Consider the following 16,835-nt stretch of genomic DNA (forward strand, 5'->3'; position numbering starts at 1 on the left):
AGAACTCTGTGCTATTGTGGTGAATAACGTTAAGATTCTATGGATTACCATCCATCAACACAATCTATTTTAAAGTGGGGTTTTTCAAAAGACAAGCATGAAATTTGAGTTTGCTACATTGTTCATGTTGCTGTTGTTCCAGATAAAACTGTAGAAATATTGACCTAATACTGTACCCAGTAACACCACTCAGGCAAATTCTTCACTGATGAGATCTGGCTCCAAATATCACTAAATGTGGGGCAACACAAACTAAAGTCGTGCTTTAATATATTTTTATTATATAAAACTATCTATTTTAGAATATATCTTATATAATTTATAAGCTCTTGCTTACAGACAAGAGATGTTTCCAAATCTATATTGCTATTTACTGGGCGTACCCTAACTAGTGTTCAATTTCAAACAGAAGTTTCTCTAGAAATGTTACATTTCCACACAATCAAGTTGGGGCTCACTCTAATTCCACATTTTAACTTGACACCAATTAACAGTACACTCCTACGCTTGACTATTCAGAGGTCAGTGGGGCTCACTCACAGGTAAATGTGCAGAAAAGGCAGTCTTGTCTCATTAAGACAGAAAGGCTCTAAGGCTATTTATCCCAAATGATCCCGTGAAATACCTAAAACTGCAAATAAGTCATTTCATCAGAAAACTTTGAGATGTGCTTTCCACAATAATACTAATTTATGAATCTAAAATACTTTTGCTCATCAGCATTTAAGTATATTCCCCAATGCCAACGGGTGACTTCATACATATTTCATACAGCTTTGGAAAGTTGATTCCCTTTAAAATCAAACACCATTGGACTGCATGAAATCAAGAATTTTAATGCAGCTTCAAAAATCATTTTCAAAACCCTATAACAGAATTCTATTTAGAACGTTGTCATTAAAATAACTGAGTTCCAAATCCAGCTGTGGCCTTATTATATATTTTTTCTACAGCAGAATGACAGTTCTATAATTTTCACAGCATTTTAAACTCACCCCGGCAGAGAATTACTAATTAGATTTGTTTCTTACCTGTAACCCCCTCCTTCGTAGAATGCTCGAATCATCCATATTTTCAACTCTCAGCAACTCTAGGTTATCAAAATCTTTCAATACTCTCCTGTTCCTCACTTGTGCTGTTTTCTCCCTTATTTTCAATGTTTCTTCTTTGCATATAAAGAAAAAGTAGCTTCCTCTATCACGAAGAGTAACAGCCAGTGCCTCTGCTCACTTATATACACACACTTTAATCTGCTTCCTTATTGACACTGTCACAACATATTCAAGTCTATTGAGAATCTAGGTTCCAGTATGGAGATGTTTTTGCTCTCACACACTTGTGTGTACAGGTTAAACACCTAGGAATGCAAGTACGAACAATATGCCAAAAGCAATCAATTCATATTTTCTCCTTACTTTGGTCAAACTGATCTCCTGCACAAGCAGAACAAACTACAACAGCTGCATATATCTCGAGAGTACAATAAGCTTTGAAAATACAAATCTTGTTTCCTTGAAAAAGCACTGCTCCAATTCATTCGTTTTTAAAACATCTTCGGTTAGTCAAATGAATGTAAAAATCCCACATTCACACAGGAATTTCATTATGTTGAACATGCAAAATTCCTTTATCCTCTGTACAGACAAAGCAAATGTCAGAGTCTTCAAATACAGTAGCATATTCTTTTGTTTCTGATGTCTCAAGTACGCTGGGCTCCTTCTTCCTTGAACGTAGTAGACATGATTTTCCTTCTTTTAGTTCTGTGCTGAGAGCTAACTTCTCCTTTTATGTAGTTCCAATCCGAAACACGTGTTTTGAATGCGTAAGAATTCATTCATTGGCAGTGCTTTCATCATTGACAGTACAGTCCTAAATAAGCTCTTCCATTTCATATCCCAGACTGAAGTGGCACATGCATTATTTCTTATAGATGTTCTTTACTCCGTATTATGGTATCTTCCAACCCCATGATATAGTTGTTTTCAAAATACACCTTTTCAACACAAAGTCCAAAACGTTTCCTCCTACATGTGACCCTAAAATCTCATTTCAATATCCAAGAAAAAGCAGCAAAAATATGATAAACAGAAGAGAACTACAAACAAAAAATTCTAAGAGACAAGGCAGAATATAAAGTGAACCGAACTTCCTCAGCTTGCTTTTTAGAGGCTTTGACAAGCAAAGTTGCAAACAAAGGAAGTATTGTGAAGGAAGCAATCTTTTTTTTTTTTTAAGTAAAGTAATCTTAGAAAGGGTTTTCAGGCAACAGATCCTGCCTTCTGATCAGCACACACAACAAAAAGCAATCAACCAACTTTCCTTTCTGGATGATTCACTTAGACAGATATCACATAAATCTTGTACTTTAAAAGATATTCATCAAGTCATTCCACTTATTAAAAGTGTAATAATGACGTCGAAAACTCAGACTTCACCCTATTACTAACAGCTCCTCAAAAAGCTCCTTTTCCTGCTAGGACAGCTGCTACCAACGAGTGTCTCAGTCAGATATAATTTTCTGGCTCTGAAAGAGGGTGGATATATACATATTTTCACCAGCTTCTTTGTGACTGGAGTCACACAAGCTAACCATGCCATTATAAAGTGACCTAGGCACAAATAAAGCCCAGATCCATTCACTAGCAACATTCTGATCCTCAGTGGAATCACTGTAGTCTTTTTTGCAAGGTGTTAACAAATCCACAGCTCACCATCCTTTCCTTCCATCTGCCGTTTTAAACAACTGAATGCTGAATTGGGTCTACTGATTCTTTGTGAGCCACCCAACAGAGCAACTAACTGCAAGCAGACTGATCAGGCAGCTTATTTGCATAAAGCACTATACAAAGCAGAACCAGTGTGCTGCAGAAAACAACTCTTGTCAGTCCTTGATTTTAAAGCAACAGCATCCTCTAGCTCAAAAGAAAGACATAGAAGAAACAGCAGAAAGCTTTGCTCTACGTGTACAGTACTGAATAACAGAGTATAACATTGTTTTAAGTTAATGCCTGCTGGCAGCGCATGACTGCTTTCAGAAACCACAGCATGAACTTGTATACTTCTCTTATCTCTCTCTCTCTCTCTCTCTCTCTCTCTCTCTCTCTCTCTCTCTCTCTCACACACACACACACACACACACACACACACACACACGCGAGAAAAACAAGATGTGTTTAACAATTCCTTGAAGCTTTTCTTACTATCAGATATGAATTTTTAGTGGAAAAATTCAATTGCAAAACAAACCATACTGCTCTGGTTATTTTTAGAGGAGTAAATCAATGGCCACATATACTTTGACAAACCAAATGTCAGTAAAATATTAAATCAGTGTCACCTGCCAACGATGCAGCATACAGGTATATTTTAAATGTTTCTAGATGACACATTTCAGCTTCAAAACCTAATGTCCAATCCTTCCCCCAAATTTGCCATAGCTACATGTATTAATTTATTCCCGCATCCTAGAATATCCACAGAAATCTTTATCATAGTACTTTGTCACAGAAATCAAGCCTGGAAAGTGCATCACCTAGAGAATCATTCAACCAACCTGGTATCCACAAGATGTTTTGGATTACTATCATTCGAAACTTTCGGAGAACACCAGTTTGGCAAAGATTGCCCAACTTAACATTTATGTCCAACCAACTTAGAGCTTTTTTTGGGCTCACCATTAAAAAGACCATACATAATTAGATCAACATAAAAGACATCCTCCATCAGCACCTTGTAGATTCAACTCCCAAAGGATTTGTTTCCAACTTCTGGTGATAGTAAGTTTATATTAATCAGACAACCTTCAACTGACATTGTTGAACAGCACGCACACACACACACACACACACACACACACACACACACACGTTATAATTCAGGAGGTTCTTTGAGCCAGCAGAAGGCACTTTCAATCAAGCTTAATGCCCTGTCCACTTGTGCCAGTTCCTAGCTCCCACTGCAGTCCCTATGCTATATGCCAAGGGTAGGGAACCCAAGGCCCGTGGGTCGGATGCGGCCCAATCGCCTCCTCAATCCGGCCCACGGAAGGTCTGGGAATCAGCATGTTTTTGCATGAGTAGAATTTGTCCTTTTATTTAAAATGCATCTCTGGGTTATTTGTGGGGCCTGCCTGGTGTTTTTACATGAGTAGAATGTATGCTTTTATTTAAAATGCATCACTGGGTTATTTGTGGTGGAGCATAGGAAATCGTTCAAAATTTTTCCCCAAAAATATAGTCCGGCCCACCACATGGTCTGAAGGACGGTGGACCGGCCCACAGCTGAAAAAGGTTGCTGACCCCTGCTATATGCCATGGGTAGGCAACCTAAGGCCCGGGGGCTGGATGTGGTCCAATCGCCTTCTAAATCCGGCTCACAGATGGTCCAGGAATCAGCGTGTTTTTACATGGGTAGAATGTGTCCTTTTATTTAAAAAGCATCTCTGGGTTATTTGTGGGGCCTGCCTGGTGTTTTTAAATGAGTAGAATGTGTGCATTTATTTATTTATTTATTTATTTATTTATTTATGGCATAGGAATTCATTCTTTTTTCTCTCTCCAAAATATAGTCTGCCCCCCCCCCAAGGTCTGAGACCGCCTGCTGAAAACGTTTGCTGAACCCTGCTATATGCATTCCAAAGTGACCTCAACCCTTAGTGATGTTTTTTTGGGGGGTGCAGCAGAAGGGGGGAAACAGGAAAGTAAGTTCTGCTCATACTTTTCTACATCCAAACCAAGGTCCATCTGTGAAGTTTAATATTTTCATGCTGTATTGTATCAGTGATGGGGAGAGAGAATTCTCTCTTTTAACCCAAATTTTATTTTCACTGCATCTATTTTAATGTATGTTATAAGACAACTAATAGTCAGAAACATGACCTTGCTTGGTATGTATTGGTCTCAAACACAAGGGAATTCCTCACAAATTGGGTTTCATTGCTAGTTACACTTTGAAAAGCCAGTACATGAGATCTATATATAAACGACTCTGCAAAGAATAGGTGGTATCTCATAATGAAAGCCTCTAATTTTCTTAGCTAACAAATAGAGATTTCTTGGTACTAGATAGCTTGTATTGCAAAAACTAGTCAAAACTATTTTACAAAGGGGGGGGTGCTTTGCCAGAATACAAAAAGACAACAGCAATAGTGCTGCAGAGAACAAATATATTGATGTTATCTACTTTCTACTCCTAAAGATGAGCCATTTGAAGACTTAAGGTTCCATAATTTCCGAGCACTGTCAAAATGCCTCACAAGGCTTTTAGTAAATGGCAAAGGTGCAGCTGAAACTGCACTCTATGTTCCAATTCTATCCTAAGTCAATGTTTTTTCTTACTTCTGGCTGAAGAAAACTGCAGCCATCAAAGCTATTACCCTGTCTACCTGCTTCAAATGTCAAGAGGGTCTGCAGTGCACAGTCTCTAAAAACAAAATATGGAAGACAATATTTTTCAACTAGCCATGTGCTGATATAAAGCAAGCATAAAAGTTAAACAGAAGTTTTCACAAAATCACTAATTTTCAATTATTCAGACCACAGGGTTAGAACTGTAGACCAGGTTTCCTCTGGTCACTTCCTTTTTCTTTACATTCATCTTGTGCACTGATCAACATGTTTTATAGTACAAATTATGGGTTGTATCCAGTGCTAGTCCTACTCAGAGCAGACCCATTAAAATTAATGGGCATAGTTATCTCAGGTCCATTAATTTCAATGGGTTTATTCTGAGTAGAACTTAGTTGGATACAACCCTGTATCAGCCAAGGTCCCTAAACTGGTACATTATAGTTGCCGATATATGCCTGCTAACAAGAGGTTATTCCCTAGGCTAGACCAAAATCTATCCTATCCTAAACAAAACATACATTTTGAACCAATGTGAAAAAATTCTCATACAGAACTATTAACTCTGTGTTTTTGCTTTCCACAGACAACAAGTGTACCATGTGTCCATGCGCCCTGTTCTTTAAAAGGATCACAAGGGAGGCTCGCAGCGTGAACAGCAACAGTAATAAAAGTGCTCCCAGCTGTTCCTCTGTGATTACCAACTTACTTGCTCCAGGCAGCCTCCTACAACTCTACAAACTTCATTACATTTATGAAGGCATATCCAGCATCAAGATGGAGCCATCGGAACCACCAGGGCTGCTACTCTGGTTATCTGCCACACAACTGGGCAAGAAGGCTGGCAACACCACCCATGTGTCTTTCTTCCAGAACTCTCTCCATCTCTGATGCTGTTCAATAAAAACTGTCACTTTGCCATAGATTTGTTACTAAGTGACTAGCAGACACAAATTCCTTTCTTCCATTCTAGCTCAATATTACTTCAGCTGGCCTCAGGATGGAACACTTATTGCAACCAGAAAGGGAACTTTTGCAACAAGAGCTCTTGTTCCAGAGAGTGTATGGAGGCAGGCCTCTGAGACCAAATGTACCGTATTTACTCGAGTAATGCACCATCAAATCTAATACGCACCTTAATTTTCACAATTTGGCCAAAAAAGGTAATCAAGTAATTTGGCCAAAAAAGGTAATCAAGTAAATATGGCATCTTAGAGTAGATTCTCATGCTCCTCCCCTATGTTGCCAAGAGTCTGGAAATCTTTGTTTCCAAATTTGCATCAATACAGTTTGTGTGTTTCTCAAACTGAGACACTGTGGTTAATTTTGAATATACTGGTAGTTTGTTTGAAGAAAATCAACTTCGTTTAGGTTCTGGAGGCAACCCTTCGGTCTTTACCTGTTATTCTCTTCCTATACTAATGTAGACCTTTATCATAGACCAGTGGTTCCCAACAGGTGCTCCGCGGACCCCCAGGGGTCCGCGAGCTATGCCAGAGGGGTCCGCAAGATGCTATTAGAATAAAAAAATATATTAAATATATTTCGTATGATAACAGATTTTTTGTTTTGGCCGCTTCCTGCATAAGCAGAGTCTAGCGCCAAACTAGAATTAGATAGAGGCAGTAGTTCTGCTGTATGCCGTTAGGTGGCGCTTTACAAACACTACTGTTTTGCAAAGAGGCAGCGCGCGCATTCTACTAACGCTCACCTCCCCAAGATGCTTTGCATGCGTCGGCTTCATTTGTGTGCTACTGCGCAGGTACCCTGTCTTCTCCATTCCCCTCCCTCCTCCCTGGCGCGCACTGCCTCTTTGCAAAACAGTAGTGTTTGTAAACAAAGCGTTGTTTTTCGCAGAAGCTACAGTTCACGTAGTTAAAAATGGACCATTGGTTAAAAAGTGGTTCATCTCATTAAGAACTGAAAATTAAAACTAACTGTATACTGATGGAGTACTCTGTTGTAACTGTAAAAAAGTATAAATATAAAATATAAAAAGACTCTTAATTTGGCTCTCACTTTTTAATTTTAGGATTAGGAATTAATGGGGGTCCTTGTCACAATAGCGGCTCGATGAGAGGTCCTCGAGAAAAAAATTTTGGGAACCCCTGTCATAGACCTTTAATGTTAATTCAGTCCATCTAGACCTTAATATCAACAAATGCTTCCCAAATCAGTAGGCAGCGACCAACAACTCAATCTGCATGGACACAAAATCAAACATGCCCATGTGAAAAAAAATGTCCAAAATATTTATTGGGAACGTTCCTTCCTTAGCCTGAGCTTCTAATCTAGGTATCCCACAAACAATTTATTCAGTTTCTACTAGAAAATTAAAGATCTGTATTCCATGCAACTTTGCCCCATAGCTCATAGAAAAGAACTCTTCAGCCGAGCTTGCAATCTGCTATTTGTGACCACCCTCCCGACCCTAAAATCAAGTCCATTAATAACAGTTCCTGCTTTAACACAAAGTGTGGAAGCACTGCAATCGTCTGGAAGGAGGGTTGCAGAGAAGCAGGGGTCAGGCAACCTCCATCATGCATGGATACAGCTTCATGCAAGAGCCCCTCCCCCAGCTACCATCACTGAATACTAGATGGAGAAGAATCCAAACTTCTTCATTGTGTTTACAATAGCTCAACTTTGTAACTAGGGCCTAAGTTTGTTTTTTGTCTCCTCCCTCCAAAGTCCTTTTTCCTTTTGTGTTGTATTTTTCTCAGACAGTAAACCTAAGTGCAGGGACTCTCATATTTATAGCGTATACTGGAAGCCTTTGTCAGTGGAGTAAAATTCTTTAACTAAATAAAATTAAAATTTTCTCTTTTCTCCAACAGCAGCCTTAGGCATTGTTTTGACACCTCTATTTCCTCCTAGGTTAGGGGTAGGCAACCTAAGGCCCGTGGGCCAGATGCAGCCCAATCGCCTTCTAAATCTGGCCCGTGGACGGTCCGAGAATCAGTGCGTTTTTACATGAGTAGAATGTGTCCTTTTATTTAAAATGCATCTCTGGGTTATTTGTGGGCCATAGGAATTTGTTCATTTCCCCCCCCCCCAAAAAAAATAGTCTGGCCCACCAAATGGTCTGAGGGACAGTGGACCAGCCCACAGCTAAAAAAGGTTCCTGACCCCTGTCCTAGGTAAACAAACTATGTACTGTAACTCATGTGCCTACTCATTTTTATTTTAAGGACCTTACATGTTGCATTTTAGGTTGCATTATTTTATATGTACCACACCCTGGGACCATGTAGTGAAGGGAAGACTATATACGTGAAAATAATACATAAAATAAAACTACTGTTGTAAGCAAACAGCATACACACACACACACACACACACACACACAGGTTATGTTTATATACAGACTGTGGTTATAATAATAATGTGGTTACATAATAATAATAAAGTAAAACAGACGTTTGTTACACAAACCTAGAAAAAGATACTAAGTGACTGAAGTAAATACTCTCATCTTCCTAACACAAGGAAGAAAGACTGCAAAAGATGCTTTGTAACATTCACTGCTTTAAAATGTATAAATGATTGAAGTTAGAAATCAATAACAAGCAACAGCAGATAGACAAATGATGTAGCAAGTGAAAAGGCACCTGAGGGTACCTATAACTGGCAAGGAAGAAAATGTGCTAATTGAAACAAGTAGGGTTCAATCCACAGAATTTCTTCTCTGCAGCCAAGAGATGGTACAGCTATTAAGTACAAAACCTGAATGTTCTTTTTGGAGCTATTAAGAAAAATATTTTTGCATTAATATTTTTAAACAGTATATGATTAGAAGCATCTTTAATACTACTACAGGTGTGTTTAAGAACTTAAAAAAAATATTGTTAAATGCACATTCTACATTCAAGAGTATCATTCCTTCCCACTCTGATTAACATCTTAGATTCAAATGGTCTGGAAAAATCAAATCAACGTCTATATGGATATTTCTGCTACCATGATAGAACAATCTGTCTCACAGACAAAGCACTGCACATCAGTATATGTAACAAGGTAAAGCTCAATTATCAAGCCTATCATAATTTAAAATGTGACATATTTATCCTTAAAGCTAGGCAATGTGGAAAGGGACTCTAGAACAGCTGCTCCTCACCAATTTAAGCACTCATTTGTTTTACGCTGACCTAGAAATCAGCATCATCCTAACCAAAAGCCAATTAGATAATGGTCTTTTTTCAGCTTGTAGAATAGTAATTTAACAGCTTTAGTACTGTAAAGCAAATCAATAAATCACAGGTGTTTAGGCTGGTTTTTCCTTACTATGGATACAAAACACCCTAAAGAAAAAATGTAAGTGTCTCCTTGCTGTATTCAAATTCATTACATGGACTGGCTGTCCATGTATTACAATTAGGACACCATCTTACCAGAGTCACACACATAAAACGTAAAAGCTGTTCTACATAGAACTGAAAATTCATGTTCAAGAAGATTTGTAACATTCAGGGCTATAATATATTAAAACTATATTAAGATTGACCTATGATCCACAAAGTCCATTAAAACCTATACACTGATTGTAGGAACTTTCCAGGAGCCCAGAAACAGAAATATTTCCCAATCCTGCTTCCCAAGATCCTTTTAACTGGAGATGCAAGGAAAAAAGCATGTGCAATGAAGGGCTATTATATTATATTATATTATATTATATTATATTATATTATATTGAATAGGTGCAGAAAAACAAAACAAAAATGATTATGGGTTTGGGTCTGGGCCACATGGGGATTTTAGAAATGCAGGGGGAGAACATGATACTAGAGAGCTTGGAGCCATCCAATGAAGCTGATTGTTGGAAGATTCAGGACAGAAAAAGGAAGGCACTTCTACACAGTGCACAATTAAACTATGGAATCTGCTATCACAAGATGTGGTGATGGTAATAAACTTGGACAGCTTTAAAATGAGATTAGATAAAATCCAATAATTCTATCAATGGTTACTAGTCATGATGGCCATGCAACACCAGCAGCATCAAAAGCAGTATGCCTCTGAGTACCAGTTGCTGGGGAACACAAGTTGGAAGAGGACTGTTGCCAGCAGCTCACAGGCATGTGGATGGTCACATTGGTTGAAGATGCTGAACTAGGCCTTTGGCTGCTCTTATATTATTATGCTCTACTATAAAGTAAAACTTGCTTAACCAAGAATACATTACCTCACGTCTTTTGCAACTCTCACTGCCTGGGATCAACTTCTATAGCAGGCACGTCCAACAGGTAAATCGTGATCTACTGGTAGATCACTGGATGCCTGTGGTAGATCAATGGTAGATCACTGGCTCCCCCCAAAGAAGCTCAACAACTTTGGCTCCCCTAAAAAAAAGCTCAATTTTTTTTGCCCTGCACCCCCCAAATGGTGTTCTCCGTCTTCCTAAAAAAAGCTCAACAACAACTTTGATCTGAATGCCTTAAAAAAGGGCCTTCCTCCTCCCCAAATAAGCTCAACAACTTTGACCTGAACCCCAAAAAGGGGGTAGATCACTGCCAGTTTTAAACTCTGTAAGTAGATCGCAGTCTCTTGGGAGTTTGGCCACCCCTGTTCTATAGCAATAGTCGGCATCCAAATAATGCAGACATCCATGCTGAGGCAGCAGCAAGTCACATCTCCTGTAGAGCCACCTCCCAGCTATCTCAAAGGCAAATGAAATAGAGGAGCACAAGACCCTGTGTTGGAAAATCCAACAAAGCTGGGAAATGGGATAGGAAGAACTGACACTGCTGAACAAGTGAACGGTCCCCCCTCCCCCCATTTTTGAAGTTCCATCAAAAGGGGAAATGGCTGGGGAGGAATGGGTTGGGAAGGAACAGTGATTGGGTGTGGAAAGAAAGAGTTCAGCAACTGCTCCAGCAGCCCGCCATTCTTCACAGGAATTCAGCACAACCTACACATTCTAACATGTTTGACATCCTGCTGTAACTTGTAGTTAAAGCCTAAGCATAGCTACAAGCAGGTCAAAAGTCAGCCCGCACCCACTGTACACCTCCACAGTTGTACCTCCTCTGACTGCTTTTGTACTATCCATTAAAGCCCTTAACGGCTTAAGCATGGCAGCACAGGAGTTGCCTTTTCCTGTATGTCCTCTATGCGCACTCCAATCATCATCTGGGGCCCTGCTTCAAATCCCTTGACCTCAAGAGGCGAGGCTGGTGCCAACTAGGAGTAATGTCTTTTCTGCTGTAACACCAACCCTACGGAATTCCTTGCCAACAAGGGTCTATCAGGTAGTTGGTGAAGACCTGGCTTTTTGTGGGGGGGGGGAGGAGCCTTCAATTAATAATGTTATTTTGATGCCTCAGTTCTATGTTATTTCTGTGCTGCTGGAACGGTTAAGATTGTTGGTTGGTTAATTTATTAATCTGAGTGTATAGGATTGTGCTTGTTTTATTCTGTTTTCATTACTGCTTCTTAGCAGCCTAGAGTCTCTTTGGAGAACTAAGAGGGATAGGAAAAAGTTTTTTTAAAAAAAAGCTGTTAGAAAGAGCACGGAACTTGTGACATGTCCACATGCCTATACACACACAGTCCTGCTGATAGGACACTAGCCTTGCCAAGGATTCAGGCAACAAATGTTCACAACCGACAGGCAAAGCTCTACGCATTAGAGGGCAAGAGCTGACCTAAGTACGGTACTATAAGTTGTTGTGTGTCAAATGAAGATAAAAGTAGTGGTTCCCAACTGATCAATTAAAACTCAAAGGGAAACTGAACAGAAAATGCAATCATTTGGTACATCTCTTCTGATTACAGCTTTTATGATTCTGTCTACAGAGGATTTTGAAAAGCAAAGGGATGAATTGGGGTAAAGACTTTCATTTTTTCCATTTAAAAATTAGACATTGTGTATAGGCACATATGCTACAAAATTAAAATATTATGTATACAGTGACACATTGCTGCAAAGTGCCAACAGTACATTAGGGCAGTATTTACCTGCAAAATTCTAAGGAAAAAAGAAGTGTGAAAAAAATAAAAGTGAAAAGACGTATTAGGGCCCTCGTATTTATGGGACCGCCTCTCCTGGTATGCCCCGCAGAGGACCTTAAGGTTTAGAGGTCCTAGGCCCTAAGGAAGTCAGACAATCCTCCACCAGGGCCAGGGCCTTTTCAGTGATGGCTCCAACAACCTGGTGGAATGCTCTGTCCCATGAAACTAGGGCCCTACAGGATTTAACCTCCTTCTGCCAGGCCTGTAAGACAGAGCTATTCCCCCTGGCCTTTAATTTGAACTCAGACTGATCTTTTATTTCCCTTCCCTTCTCTTCCCCCCCTCCCCTTTCATGAAGATTACCTGCTCTGGGACCCCACAGCTAATTCTCCCCTGGCCTCCTCGCTGGCCCAAGTAGGTCTAATTTAGCCAGCTATTGGTGATTATCTAATGTTTATTGGATGGATATTCCCCAAACTGATTCTTGAACTTGAATTTTATTGTTATTCATACTTTTACACTGTATTTTATGCTGCTTTTATGTTTTTGAACCGGGAAGGGCGGGGTATAAATAAATAAAAGTTGTTGTTGTTGTTGTTGTTGTTGTTAAAATGCCAACAAGATTTAATATTTTTCCTTAAAGAACTTTAGCAACATTTCTAGTCAGAGAAGCTTGAAGAAAATGCTTACGACTCTTAAAATTGGTTTTTTATTACAGTACTGTATTTAAAATCAACATTTTGCTTTATAAGTACCTATTCTGGCTTTGTCGAACATATGCAGCTAGTAGTACAAGGACCTGATCACTCCAGCTGTCTTAAAGATTCTGCTGGCAAGAGAGGATTTGTGACAAATCCCAGCATGCTGTAACTTTCCCAATTACATTAATAACTTATGCAAATGAACTGTGGCCTCCAGCTCATTGCAAACTGCCAATGTGTCATTCACACTGTGAGTTGTACTAGTATGTTCTGTGTTCACTAATCAATTCCAAAATCCTGCAAGCACTAAAAAAAATATAAAATTTTAAAATCCAATGTAAGGAACTAAAAGAATTCAACTAAACAGTCAGCACAACAAGTCCTGCTAGAGCAATGGTGTCCCCTGCAGCTCCCCAGCTCCCCACCCAAATAAGCTCTGGTGAGAGAAGAGATTGTTTCATCTGGCAAGCAGAAATGTTTGCACTGACAGAATAATCATAATACCACAACACTGAATTCCTCTTTAAGTTATAATATCTTACCATGTTCCTTTTTTGTGTATTCCTACACCAAACATGAACAAATTAAATCAAACACATTATTCATATAGTGACTTACTTGAATGATAAGAAATGGTATTCTGAGATGTCATTGCATGCAGTAAACTAAATCAACACTGACTTTTTTTTAAAAAGTGTACATTCCATTTTATTTATTCCAAAACATATAGGAAACCTGTCATTTTGTTCCCTGCACATTTGGAATGCAATGTGTAATTCAAAACCATTTTGATAAAATATTTGAAGCAAGAACTGTCAAGACCAAACAAAATAAAGCTATAATACAAATATTAATTTGTTTAAGAATATACCAGACCTTAAAAAGGTAAAGGTAAAGGACCACTGACAGTTAAGTCCAGTCGCAGACGACTCTGGGGTTGCACCGCTCACCTCACTTTACAGGCCGAAGGAGCTGGCGTTTGTCCACAGACAATTGTTCCGTGTCATGTGGCCAGCATGACTAAGCCGCTTCTGGCGAAACCAGAGCAGCCGGAGCGGTACCTATTTATCTACTTTCACCTTTTTGCATGCTTTCAAACTGCTAGGTTGGCAGGAGCTGGGACCGAGCAACGGGAGCTCACCCTGTCGCAGGGATTCGAACTGCCGACCTTCTGATCGGCAAGCCCAAGTGACCACAGCACCACCTGCATCCACATTTATTCAGTATGAAGCTTAAAGTAAAGCAACTGATTATTTTTTTGCTGAGGCAGGTGGGGGAGAGGAATACATTTGAAATATTCTTGGCAGAGTTTCATGAAAACAAAAAAAATTCTGAAAGTTAATAGTCACGTAATTAACAAATTGGCAGTGTTGTCAATTTTCAGCTAATATTGATCTTTAATCTTAAGAGCTAGCTGAAAATGCTCAGCATTATTCAATAATGGCAGAGATCCTGAGGCATAACTACGGTAAATACTTATAAATATATATTAACAATGCAATCCTATATATGTCCACTCAGACGTAAGCCCCCCTGATTTTGGTATACGTATAGGGCGGCAGCCTTAAGTAGCATATAGGCACTGGCAGCATTTGCTAAATCTTTAACAACTTTCAGGAGGTCTGAAAGTACCAAGCAGAGTTCTCACAGAATTCTGTTGCATAAACTCAACTTGGAGTCTGGAGGCTAAGCAAATGTTATAACCATGGTCTGTCAATTCAGATATCACATCAAATATTCTGGATTGCTGGGCCTGCAAATTGGTATACTAGGGTATACTTAAACACAGCAAACTAGCACTACAACTTAAGAAAAAATTAATCAAAGAAATATTGCAGTCCTATGTATGTTTACTCAGAAGTAAAACTATACAGTTCAAAGATGCTTACTCCTGTGTAAGAACTGAGGACTACATCAGTGTACTGATTAAATTTGCATAAGAATCAAAGATTTCAGCAGAAAATTATTTAGGCATATTTTTCAGCGGGGGGGGGGGGAGGACAGCTGCTTTTAAAGATTTTTATAGCATCAGAAAAAAATAAATACTACCAAAAATGGAAGAATATATTTAGCTTTCATTCTGCATTCAGCCATAATCAACTAAAGCTGCAATCTTATGCACACTTCCTAGGAGTATGGCCCCATTAAATAGAGAGGGATTTACTTCCAAGTAAAGACACAGGATACAACTGCACAGCTGCAGCTCCAGTGAAAAGGGCATTTATTTATAATTGCATCATTTGATATTTTAACAAAAATGCTCCACTGACAAGAAATTTTCATCTCACTATAGGAAAGGGAACACAGGGCAGGAACTGTGCTTTCAAAAAACACACACCATATGCTTGGGGTGGGGTGGGGATGTTGGCAATGGGCTCCCATGAGCCTATCTGACAGAGTGGGAGTAGCAAGAAACTAGCAGATTCCAGCTAGGCCTAGGAGGTCAAACCCCAACTCTGTAAGATCTACCGTGTATGGCTGCTTTACAGCCATGTCCTGGAAGGTTAAAGGTCACTGTTCTCTTTCTCAGAAACCATGAAAGCCTGTTTTTGAAAGGAGTGGAACTATGAGCAGCCCACAAGCTGATCATTATAAAAAACTTTGTAACATCAAAATTTTAATGCCCAGGTTTCCCTCTTTCTTCCCCATCCCTTTTTCCTTTTGTGTCATTTCTGTTCAGATGTAAATCTGAGAGAAAGGAACTGTATTGTTTTTAATAATCTGTAAGCTGCAGAGTATGAATGCTTTGAATGAATGTAAGTGCTCTCAGGCTAAAAAATCCAAAGCTATTCCTTTTATCCTCGCAACCATCCCTCGGAAGGTAGTGAACTCTCTTTCCTTGGGGGTTTTTAAGCAGAAGCTGGATGGTCATCCGTCGTGGATGTTTTAGTTGAGATTCTTGCATTGCACAGGGTTGAACTAAATGACCCTCAGGGTTCCTTCCACCTCTACAATTGTATGATTCTATGGATGCGTGAAAAAGGCTATTGTGACTTAATAATAAAATATCACTGTACTTTTCAGAACTAAACACAGCAATGAGTTATACTAATCTAGATCTATTGAGGTCCACCAAAACTACTAATAAATTTTGAGTTCCAAAAGTTGTTATTTTTATTTTTAGGTTGCAATCCTAAATACACCTACTAGGGAGTAAGCCCCAGTGAACACTAATATGTATAGGAAAGCACTGTTGCACAACCAAAATGAAATTCCCCAACTGATATTTGGTCCACAAATATGGTCAACAACAAGTTCAAGGGCAAGTGTCATAAAATTTGAATTAGGCCTCAGAAACTAGCAATGCAGAATCAGTTCATTTTATATTACTTACATAAGTTACAACTCGTTTCAGAGAAAGAAGGAATTTAAGAGTCATCAGGGACCTTAACTTTTCCGAACTGCTTCCTGATGTTTCCATATTACTGTACTAATTCTTCAGAATAGCAAAAAGAATATTGAATTTCTCTAACACAGCAAACCGGAATGTCAGGAGTGGAACAGGCTCTTTTTTAAAAAAGCTGTTCAACAGGACATCAAGGGCAAAAGATTAAAGCTTCCAAAATAAAAAAAAAGAGCAAGCTGAAATCAGGCTCACAAGATACTCATGCTTTGAGGAGACGGATTTCAACCCACTGACCTAACATTCTGAATCCTTCTTTATGAAATACTTTCATGTTAGAATAATAAGAATCATGCTTGCCAAGCACTCTCCAGCAGTTTCTCACTTTACACTCACAATAGGGCTGCTGTCAGAAAGAAAGCAGAGTCTGCGTGCCAAAATCAATTCAACAAGCTCTTGGATAAAAAAACAAAAAACACAGCATTTGAGGATAAT

General features: G+C 39.1%; 1 protein-coding gene across 5 annotated transcripts in view; it reads right to left on the reverse strand.

The window, feature by feature from the left end:
• The window catches only part of MAST2 (microtubule associated serine/threonine kinase 2), a 143,644-nt gene that overhangs the window by 106,946 nt on the left and 19,863 nt on the right, over nt 1-16,835 (reverse strand). The window contains exon 1 of one of the 5 annotated variants that reach the window (XM_035133530.2): nt 1,032-12,631. The exons of the other annotated variants lie outside the window; for them this stretch is intronic. Coding sequence (XP_034989421.1) covers nt 1,032-1,070 — 39 coding nt within the window. The 5' untranslated portion in view covers nt 1,071-12,631. Of the gene's footprint in view, nt 1-1,031; nt 12,632-16,835 lie in introns of those variants that run through there. 5 annotated transcript variants of the gene reach the window in all.

Source organism: Zootoca vivipara, chromosome 7 (genome assembly GCF_963506605.1).
Source record: "Zootoca vivipara chromosome 7, rZooViv1.1, whole genome shotgun sequence".
NCBI classification, from domain to species: Eukaryota; Metazoa; Chordata; class Lepidosauria; order Squamata; family Lacertidae; genus Zootoca; species Zootoca vivipara.